This window comes from Rutidosis leptorrhynchoides, chromosome 5, assembly GCF_046630445.1.
Source record: "Rutidosis leptorrhynchoides isolate AG116_Rl617_1_P2 chromosome 5, CSIRO_AGI_Rlap_v1, whole genome shotgun sequence".
Classification (NCBI taxonomy): domain Eukaryota; kingdom Viridiplantae; phylum Streptophyta; class Magnoliopsida; order Asterales; family Asteraceae; genus Rutidosis; species Rutidosis leptorrhynchoides.
The window spans coordinates 87081811-87093565 of NC_092337.1; the positions used below are offsets into that span (position 1 = coordinate 87081811).

General features: G+C 34.9%; 1 protein-coding gene across 1 annotated transcript; it reads left to right on the forward strand.

The window, feature by feature from the left end:
* The first annotated feature begins 510 nt into the window (after positions 1–510).
* On the forward strand, positions 511–11436 carry LOC139846655 (trafficking protein particle complex II-specific subunit 120 homolog). Its single transcript, XM_071836141.1, has 10 exons — positions 511–1016; positions 1677–1883; positions 1981–2163; positions 3182–3291; positions 3447–3506; positions 5347–5635; positions 6634–6926; positions 7681–8558; positions 9423–10280; positions 10913–11436. The coding sequence occupies exons 1-10, from the start codon at positions 606–608 to the stop codon at positions 11131–11133; spliced, it is 3510 nt and encodes a 1169-aa protein (XP_071692242.1). The 5' UTR covers positions 511–605; the 3' UTR covers positions 11134–11436.
* Positions 11437–11755: the final 319 nt, after the last annotated feature.

Sequence of the window (11755 nt, forward strand, 5' to 3'; positions counted from 1 at the left end):
TACAGCTTAATTATGACGTTTACCGCTTCTGTAATTAAGAAGAAGAACATAATAATTTGAGTAACATAATTATATTGTGAGTTACCAAATCGTCATATGGGTGAGAATATATTTTATTGATTGGATCCCAAATTATAATGACATTAAAACATAAATATACAAATTAAATATATAAAAACATTGAATTCGGTTTTGAATTCGGTTTTCGGTTAAACCGAATTCAGAATTTTCAAAACCGAAAACCGAATTCAAATTCGGTTTCGGTTTGACTCGATCCGAAAACCGTTTTTCAAATTCGGTTTGATTTTTTCCCGGTTTAGTTTCGGTTTGGTTTTCGAGTTTCACGGTTTCAAACCAAATACTGACCACCCCTACGTAAAAGTTACACATGTGGTTGATTAGACTTGCCCTAAAAAAACATAAGGACTAAATCGGAAGCTCGTTAAATAATTAGGGACCAATTTAATAAAACAAGGGTTTGATTCCCATTTCTTCTCCACTGCAAACCGATCCAATTTCGAACTCAAAAACCATCACTCTCTCAATCTCAAACTGTCAACTACTTCTAATCTCCGGCGACATCATCATCATCATCAACAACAACAATGGAGCCTGACGTCAGCATCGATGCAAGCTCAATGATCCGGATCGCCGTTATCCCAATCGGCGACATCCACCTACACTTGTTCCGTAAATACGCCGCAATGCTTTCACGTCACCATAAGATCGAACTCTCAACTATCACTTCATTCTACACTGAACATCAAAAATCTCCGTTTTCTCAACAACATTGGGATTCAGGTAGTTTGAGATTCAACTTCATCATCGGTGGATCACCGCCGAGTCCGTGGGAAGATTTTCAATCGAATCGTAAAATTCACGGCGTTATTGGAATCTGTCACTGTCCGTCTTCTCCTGATCTCGATTACGTCATCGATCAGTTTGCGATTTCGTGTAAAGGTTACTCGTCTTCACTTGTCAAAAGGTGTTTTGCGTTTTCGCCTGGTGATACACAGGTTGTTGTTAAGTTTAGTTAATTTAATTTAAAAATTGTACTTCAAATTGTATGTATTACTCTGTGATAAGTATAGTTAACATTATTTTGTTATGTTAATGCACATCATATTTTTTAGTACTAGTTGTTATTAGCTAAGTTGCTAAGTTGCTAAGTTTATTCAGTATCTGTCTGGTTAATCTAGTACAGTAATAAATTTTCATTATTGTCAATTATTGCTGTTAGAGTGGTCAATTATATGTATTAGTTTGAGGACTAACATACCTTTTTGTAAATGAGAACACTAGTTTTTATTTATCTTGTTGCAAACCATCAACTGCTACATTTTTAGCCAAAGCAATACCGAAAGAATGCATCTTTGTTTTCGTGTGTACAAACATCTCTATTTTCTTTTGGATTATGTTTATTATCACTAACTTGCATTGCTCTAGACGGTAACAAAGTTGTAAATCACTCTCTAAACCCTTGAAGTTTATAGAGCTTGCACCGCTGACTGCTAAGGTTGTTAACTAACTGATGCTCGTGTATGTAAAATTTGTCTTGAACCTTATTATTGGTTTGTGATCAATATCAAGTATATAATAATGTCTCTCTTTCCAAGGAGGATAGGAATGATATTTGTTTCTCGGCTAAATTGTGTTTTTATTTTTGTATGTTGCAGCTGGCAGAAGGTAATAACAAAGGAAAGAATTTGGTTTTGTTTCCTCCTGCTGACCAGCGGACTCAGGAGATTCACTTACAAACAATGATGCAAGACATTGCTGCTTCACTTTTAATGGAATTTGAAAAGTGGGTTCTTCAAGCAGAGTCTGGTGGAACCATTTTAAAGACGCCTCTAGATTCTCAAGCCAGTCTCAGCTCAGAGGAGGTTTATGTTTTAGGTGTCCTGATGATTGAATAATTACTAATTTGTCAAGTGCATGCTTTAAGGGTGGTGTCTAAACCAACTCGATTGACTATTTCAGGTGATCAAAGCGAAAAAAAGGAGGCTTGGCCGAGCGCAGAAAACAATTGGAGATTATTGTTTATTAGCTGGATCACCTGTTGACGCTAATGCTCATTATTCTACTGCTTTGGAACTTGCTAGGCTGACTGGGGATTACTTTTGGTATGCTGGTGCATTAGAAGGTGGTGTCTGTGCTTTGCTGGTAAGCAAATTACTCATATCATGTATTTTGAATCTGCTTGTTTGCAACTTTGCGTGCTTGCTCATGATGTGACTCTTAATCACTTGGATGTGGAAGTTATTTGACATGAACAATCAACCAAAGACAACTTAATTAATCAATATTAACACGGATGATACTAATAATCTGCCCACAATTCGAGATGTAGGATATCTCCCAAGTTCGAAAGAACCAAATAACCAATTTATAATCGTAATATTCTAGACGATCTGTAGGATATTTATATATATATACATGATAAAATAAAACTTAATCCCTGTAGTTTTAATAATTTCCCATAACCCTATGACTTCCTTGGGTCGTATCATTTTCGTTTACCCTGTATAATCTGGGACCTAGGTTTTATACATCATTGTAATGGTAGGAAACATATTTGTATGGAATTTGGTGGAAAGAGTTTAAATTTATAATGAAATGTACAGTAGAGAGATTTCCACACTTATTTTCCTTGCACGGTGTCCCAATTCTGCCTTATGTAGATTAAGTTATGTCAGTGTATAATATTCAATGATAACTTTTTCCCTAAATAATGTTTCAAATATCCTCTTCCGCTTTTGAGATTTAAGAACTAAAAATGTCGGTATTTAAATCTTGCCCTTAACAAAGTTATGTGTTATGTATCGGAGACATGATCATGAACTAGTGGGTTCAGGTGAATTTAGAACTACAGTTTGGCACGAGTTGATTATAGAAGATTCCACTCTTAAAAGTGTGCTAAAAGTAACTAAGATAAACTGTTAATTAGACTCACGATTCTGTATATAGCAAGTTAAACGTCTAAAAAGCATGGATTGGCTATGTCCTACCATGCTGTATATAAACATATCTGGTGAAAGATTCCCAATATCCTTTTCACAGACTCTGTGATCAGATCAGTTTGCAACTCTTTTAGCAAAAGTTGATTGCTATTTGCTAATATGATCATCATCTATCAATATATGTTGTAACCTTTCTTTGTGTTCTGTTTATATGTAATAAGATGGATAAAGAAGTTCAAAAGGATCCAGTTATAGAGGAGGAGGTCAAGTATCGTTACAATAGTGTCATCGTGCATTACAGGAAGTCATTCACACAAGACAATTCTCAAAGGTAGATACTTACAATATCTACATGATCAACATCTTTAGCATACACAAGTTTATCACTTTTATTTAAATACAGATCCTTACGATATCAGGATCATTATGATAAGTAAATCATGAATTCACTTATAATAATTATATTTATTTGTTTATCCTACTCAGGGTCTCACCCCTCAGCTTTGAACTGGAAGCTACATTGAAATTAGCAAGATTCTTATGCAGGTTTGTTCCCAGAACTTCATGTTTATTATCATATCTGAAGGAGGTTTCATGAATGGTGTGATATAATTTATGTATTGTCTGATTGTCTTCATATTATGGGGGCATCTAACTCAGTCTAGTATGATAACGTAAATTTATTTGTATATATTTAAGGTACCAGATGCTTTCTTCATTGCGATGCTGACTTGTACATTGTTTAAATTTTGCTTAACATCTTTAATGCGGACTTGTACACACTTTTTTAATGCCTAATCAGTTGGAGTAGGCTAGACCGTCAGAAATTAAACCCAAAATTAAAATTGTAACTTGTTTCGTACTTTCGTTGGAAATATCTAATTCATTCTTTCATCACTAGTGAATATCTAATTCTTTGTATCTCTTATTGCTATCACTTGTGATATTTATGTACAGGTTTCAGTGTACGTCATAGTGCTTATAAGTTTTTTTTGATTCAGGGGAAGTATCAAATGCTGTAGTAATCTTTTTATGCTAAATTTGGAAAATGATTTTGCTGTCTGAATATAAAAGAACCTTATTTGCGAAAGCAACATAAAAATTTGTTTCTGCAAAATTAAGTAGAAGCAGAATTTTCCGAAAAAACAGTGTTTTGCGAACATTCTCTATATAGAAAATTAGCAAAAATTATTATTGCGGAAGTTTTCCAAAGAAACCCTTCTTTGCAACTTTAAGAAAAAAAACTGTTTTGCCAAACTTAAATGGAAAACTTTTTTTTTTTTTTTTTTTTTTTTCTGCTGAATTTTCCAAAAAACCTGTTTCCTGCAATATCTTCCCAAAACCCGTTTCTGTGAATCCAGTTTTTCTTAATCTATAATATTTGAATTTAGAGTTGATAATATAATCTATTTGTATCCATTTCATGATTGAATGTATGGTGAAAGTTATGAAGCCCTCCTTGTACTTGATTGATATATAAAGAAAAAAACAACACCCCAGTATATATCTATTGATCAGGGCATCTGGCTTCTAAAGATCGTTGTTAAACCTTCCACTAAGCTAGTTAAATATATTAATAAAAATAATAGTAAGAATACTTCTACTAACTTACAATTATAAATTGTATTTATATATTTATATAGTGGTAGGATCAAGAGGGAAGTAACCAATCGGGGGGAAGCGGGGGGAAGCAAAAACTTTTATTTTTTTTTCGTTTTTTGAAAAAACTTTGTTCACGAACATTATAGATGGGATGAAAATATGAACATTCAGTAGAGACACTTTGTGATAAATGTTTTTATTTTTGGCGGGAAAACACTCGAAGAAGTAATATATAACAATTATCGTGTTTTTCGAGCGTATGTTGAGGTTTTAGCTATTGGGGTTTAGATATTAGGGTTTAGATATTAGGGTTTATAGGGTTTAGATATTAGGGTTTAGAAATTTAGGGTTTAGGGTTTAGATTTAGGATTTAGATCGAGTTTTTAACACTTCCATAAACCCAAAACACCAAACCCTAAACCCTAAACCCTAAACTCTAAATCGGGCTAAATTTTACTTCACAAAACATGAAAAAAAAACGTTCATATTCTTCACGAACAATATTATCTTGAATGTTATTTTTGTCGATCGTTTTCCCGCCTAAATAATAACATTCATCACGAAGTGTCTCTTCTAAATGTTCATATTTTTGTGTGATCTTGATGCCGGAAAAAAAAATTCCGAAAAAAACGAAAAAAAATAAAAAATTTGCTTCCCCCCGCTTCCCCCCGATTGGTTACTTCCCCATTGATCCTGCCCCTATTTATATTTTATATAGTATATAATAAGGAAGTCTGTAACAACTTAAATCAATGTGAGCATTGTTCATTCATGTGTTTGACAGACGAGAACTGGCTAAGGACGTAGTGGAGCTTTTAACTGCTGCTGCAGATGGAGCAAAATCTTTAATCGATGCAAGTGATAGACTGATATTGTACATCGAGATAGCCCGTTTATACGGAACTCTCGGCTACCACCGAAAAGCCGCGTTTTTCTCTCGCCAGGTGGCTCAGTTATATCTACAACAAGAAAGCAGTTTGGCTTCTATTAGTGCCATGCAAGTTTTGGCACTGACTACAAAAGCTTACCGTGTTCAAAGTCGTGCGTCCATTCCCAAACATATTGTTTCTGATGTAAGTATTATTATATTATTAATTATTAATAAAGATTCTATTAGGGCTCCCTTCATATTATGCATTCCTAACATGTGACACTGCATCAAAACCACTTACTACAACTTGCTAGTTAAGTTGATCATTTATGCTTTGTAACTCTGTTATGCTTATTTACTTCTGCTTGTAATCATCTCTATTTGCATATGAATATACAAGTATTAATAAAGACAGTTTCTGCACGAAATCATAAATGACTGCAAATGCTGGACGGGACTTATGTAGTTTAGAAATGTAATTTAAGTTGTTAAGATTTATGTGGGTGAACCATGTAAGGAATTCTAACATGCACAAAGAATAGTTGTTTATCACTATTTGTGCCTATTCGTTTTCCTTGAAATGTTGATTAGAACTATGAACGCCATTTCTGGTAGCACATTGACCTTTTCAACTGACCTTCATCACTTATCCTACCAAATCTTAGAAACTGCACATTATTGCTACAACGAGTGACTTTACGGGTTCTTTATGCAATCTTCAAGACTGAAAGATAAAACATATTCAAAGGCTATGGTGAAGAGACAACCAAATGTCGAGCTCTAAAGAGTTCAGCTTTGAGTTAAAAGAGAAATAACTTATTTGTTAGATTCTCAATGAGCCAACTAGTATTGAAAATGCAATGCAAAATCATGTTAATATATCTATATATTCTTTGAAATCTACTTCAATATGATGTCATATTGGATCTGATGTAGATAGATTTACAGTGAGCTTTAAGATGTTCGTACACTGCCACATTGTTAACATGTTTAGATTGTATCTTACTCACCATGCATTGATCTTATCTAAAAGTTTCACCTTAACATGGGTTCTGATCCTAAGTCTTCTTCTTTGAACTATATCATTCCTTTTCTTGATCTTCTACAATTGTATCAGTTACAAGTGTTGCAATTATTTTTTTTCCGTCTATGTATATGACTGACATGCCTATGTCTAATCATATTTTTTCTTTATACAAGGATATTGTGCCATCTATTGCTGATGGTGGCAAGATGCATCATCATTTGGTAGTATCTCTATTTGAGTCACAATGGAGCACCCTACAGATGGTTGTATTAAAGGAGATACTTCTGTCAGCTGTTCGTGCTGGTGATCCTCTTGCTGCTTGGAGTGCAGCAGCGCGTTTATTAAGATCTTATTATCCTTTAATTACACCTTCAGGCCAAAATGGGCTTGCAACTGCACTCAACAATTCTGCTGAGAGGCTTCCTTCTGGAACTCATTGTGCTGATCCTGCCTTACCTTTTGTCAGGTACTTGTCGTTTAGATGAATATTATCATCTAGTTAGAAACTAATAGCCAATAGTCCAATACAATATAAGAATATATGACCTGAACTGGTGTATCTAGTGCACTACTGAGAAAAACCCTCGATTACATCCTATTAATCCCTGATTACTTCTATTTAAGAACAGATCTATCTGATATTCCAAAATCCGTTTAATTAATCGGGCAACTTCGGTTAATGGGTCATAATCGGATTTGTTGGTCAAAGTCGGTCATAGTTAAAATTGGTCAACAATTTAATATGAATTTAAAACTAGATTTTTAGAGTTTGTGAACAAATTAACGACTATGTTTATGTTTTCAGGCAATTATATTAAAGTTTATGTTTATGGGTTTTTTTCTATATTTACACATAATTTTGAAATCCATTATTTAATATCTAAAAGGTCCAACCCTGAGTTTCCGATTACTCCCTCCAAAGTCCCGACCGAGTACTCCCGAGTAGCGAGTTTTGCAACCTTAGTGTTAGCGACTAGTGTTAGTACATGTTTTCTGACTAAACCCTGAAAAACAGTTTTAGCTGTTCTTGAGATGATTATTAGATCATATATATACAAATGAAAATTGGTGAGTTGATTAATAACACAACAGTAATAACATTATATATTTACTCTTAAATTTTGGTTCTTTTTTTAGACAATCTTGTTCTACTTATTTGTGGCTGTGCCCATCTCTTTTATGTGATTACCATATGACTAACTATTATCTATGATAACTAGGTTGCATTCATTTCCTCTACATCCATCACAGATGGACATTATAAAACGGGATCCCGGAAGAGACGATTGGTGGGTCGGATCTGCTCCTTCGGGTCCTTTTATCTATACACCGTTCAGCAAAGGTGACTCAGTCGACGTCAGTAAACAAGAGCTCGTTTGGGTCGTCGGTGAACCAGTTCAAGTTCTAGTAGAATTAGCAAACCCTTGCGGTTTTGACTTACTGGTCAACAGCATATATCTTTCAGTCCGTTCTGGAAATTTTGATGCGTTCCCAATCAGTGTAACCCTTCCACCCAATTCCTCAAAAGTGATAAGTTTATCAGGAATTCCAACTAAAGTGGGTCCCGTTAATATAGCCGGTTGCCATGTTCATTGCTTTGGTGTAACTACTGAACATTTTTTCAAAGATGTTGAAAATTTGCTACTTGGAGCTGCACAAGGGCTTGTTATTTCTGACCCGTTTCGAACATGTGGGTCCGGAAAGATGAAAAACACGACCGTTCCGAATATTACAGTTGTACCCTCGTTGCCATTGTTGGTATCACATATAGTTGGTGGTGATGGTTCTGTTATTTTGTATGAAGGCGAAATACGTGAGCTTTGGATTAGTGTGGCTAATGCTGGTACAGTTCCAGTTGAACAAGCACATATATCTTTATCTGGGAAAAATCAAGATTCTGTTATTTCGGTTGGTTATGATGCATTGAAATCTGCACTTCCTTTAAAGCCTGGTTCTGAAGTTACTATACCAGTTACGTTGAAAGCTTGGCAGCTCGGGTTGATGGATCTTGATACTAATGGTAGCAAGGGCATGTTTGTAAATACAACTAGGCCAATAAAGGATGTTAGCAGCCCAATGTTATTTATCCACTATGCAGGTAATAATTCATACTATCAATCTAATGATATATTAGTTCTTGCATAAGATTTACATGCCAAATAGTGTCCTGTAACTAGTTTGCTAAAATTATTAATGTATTGCAACTGAGGTACAAAGTGAGAAATGAAGGAACTTGAATTATTCCTTGGTCTACCTACATAGGTTTCATTTAGATAGTGCCTACTATTTCTTGGTTTTTTTTTACTGGTTGTGGCTCTTGGTTTCATAAATTTAGTGTTTTTACAACTGTTGTAAAAACCGGTCGTAAAAAAACCCGATTACTCCTTTGAAAAGACCGATCCGATTTTTCTAAATCCGTAAAATTAATCAGTCATCGTCGGCTAATGGGTCAAAAGCGTATTTGTTGGTTAATGTCAAAATTGGTCAACATTTTAATATGAATTCAAACTAGAATTAAGAGTTTCTTAATGAAAGAACGATTATTTTTATGTTTTTAGACAATTATGTTGAAGTTTATGTGTAGGTTTGTAGTTTTCTTCCGCATTTACATCTATAATTTTGATTTCTTATTAAATGTTAAAAAGTCCAATCCGAATAATAGCCGAGTTATCGATTACTCCTTCCAAAATCCCCTCCGAGTACTCCCAAGTAGAGAGTTTTTCAACCTTGGTTTTTACTACTCTTAAATTATATGGTTTGTGAAGTTGCATCATTAAAAGTACACTTTGGGTTACTTTTCACCTGTCTGACCCGTTCGAGCCATTTAACCTTTTCTTTTCCTCGGCTAACTATTTCTTCTTTCAGTTGTTCAACGTGTTGGTGATAATGTACCGATTAATAAGCTAATGGGCCAAACTTGACACCCCTGCTATTAACCCCTGTTACTTGTTTCCTGTCTTAGGTCCCGCAGAGAACGATAAAACAGAAAGTGTCGATATTGTGCCACCTGGACGCCGCCTGATTACTCCCTTGAACGTATGTGTTTTGCAAGGCTTGTCTTTTGTAAAAGCTCGGTTACTGTCTATGGAAATCCCTGCTCATGTTGGAGAAATTGCTGATAATCCATCAAATGATGATGAATCTGCTAATAAACCTACCGATTACTCAAAACACACAGATAAATTGGTGAAAATTGATCCTTACAGAGGAAGCTGGGGCCTTAGATTTCTCGAACTTGAGTTGTTTAATCCAACCGATGTTGTTTTTGAAGTCAGTGTATCTGTCCAGCTCGAGAGTACAAATATTGAAGACAATAATAATAACAATTGTTCAGAATTCGATTATCCTAAAACAAGAATAGACAGAGATTACACTGCAAGAGTACTGATACCATTAGAGCATTTTAAGTTACCTGTTCTTGATGGTTCTTTTCTTGGCGGGGGTAAAACTGTAAATTTCTCAGAGAAGAACAAGAAAGCTGAACTCAATGCGTCTATAAAGAATCTGATTTCTAAGATTAAGGTTAGGTGGGTATCGGGTCGGAATAGTTCAGGAGAATTGCATATTAAAGATGCCACACAGGCTGCCCTGCAGACATCAGTGATGGACGTTTTATTACCCGATCCTTTGACTTTTAGTTTTAGACTTGTTAAGGATCCTTTGACTACTGGTTCTGTGCTGGCACATGATATGACACCCATGGAAGTTGTCGTTCGGAATAACACAAAGGATTCGATCAGTATGTGTCTTAATATTACTTGTAGAGATGTAGCTGGTGAAAACTGTGTTGAAGGCACCAATTCGGCTGTACTATGGTCCGGTAAGACTGTTTAGCCTCGTGTGTGTGTATATGTGTGTGTCCGGTAAGACCTTTTAGCCTATTTGTGTCAAACAAGCCATCTTTCTTCAGATACTGAACCTGATAAAAAAAAATGACACTTTGCAAAATTAACTGATTTTGGACTAAAAGTACCAACCTAAATGTTGTTCTCTTTTGCATTATAATTTGAGTTTCTCTACTTTGTGTGAGTTTGCTAATTTACATGTGTGTGTTTTAGGCGACTAACCCGTCCCGTTTCGCCCCAAAACGCCTAAAAAGTCGGGTCAAAGTCGAGCTGAGTTGGGCCGAGTCGCTTTAAAGTCAAAATTTTAATATTTTGTTATAATAAAATTTTGTGCCCTATATCTGTATTTGAAATATTTATGTTTTATTTTTAATATAGTTTAATACTAAAAGCAACGTTGGTCAATGTCTGGACTGACTCATCCCGACTCGACTTCTACAACCTTGGTTCTAGGTTTACGATTGTCTTTCTTTTCTTTTACCTAAACTTAGTAATACTAACTTGATCCTTTACTTGTCTACCATTGGTTATCAATTCATTTAATTCTGATGGTGCTCTCTATTTAAACAATGTTTTCTATTTTTTATTTATATTGTTGTTATATTAGGTGCTTTAACTGGCATGAAGGTGAATGTACCTCCACTTGAAGAGATTAAACATTCATTCTGTCTGTATTTCCTTGTCCCGGGTGAGTACACACTATTGGCTGCTGCAGTAATAGATGATCCTAATGAAATTCTTAGGGCTCGCGCCCGATCTTCTTCACCTGATGAACCCATTTTTTGCCGAGGCCCACCTTATCATGTTCGCGTAAATGGTACTCTTTAATTATCTATATTTCCATATTCACCCATTTACTGAAAGCTTCATGTTGCATACAAAACGGTCAGCATTTTTCTCTCTATATATACACACATACATACGTAGGACATATAGGTATGTATGTTTGTATAACTCGAGTATGTGCATTTGTTTGTACTATGTTGTAACATTTTAAAACTTTTGCATCTTGGTGTGTATTTTCTTTACTGATATCGGCAACCATGCATGTATGCAAGAAGTTTAGTAGAGTTCATGGTGTATTTGGTACATTTTTCTTATAGAAGATTAAAGTGTTTGTTTTTCACTCTATTCACCTCTGAATCAGTGTTGATCTGTATGCTATGGCCTATGTATTTGTATTGTTATTGATATGAAACTTGATTTTGTTCAAAATCTTACACCAAATACTTATGTTGCGCGATTTTCCTTGATGACTAATGGCACAAAATGCCTTGAACTTCATTTTTGTGAACAAATAGTTTGCATTGGAGTCTTTCTGTGTCGGTAGAAGATTCACAATATGAAGTATGGCGTGGTAGTCTTTTTAATGAAGAACTCGCTTTCTACAAATGGATTATTTAATTTGGTTGACGTATGAGTATAAAGCGGTTAATTTAGTTAACCGTAC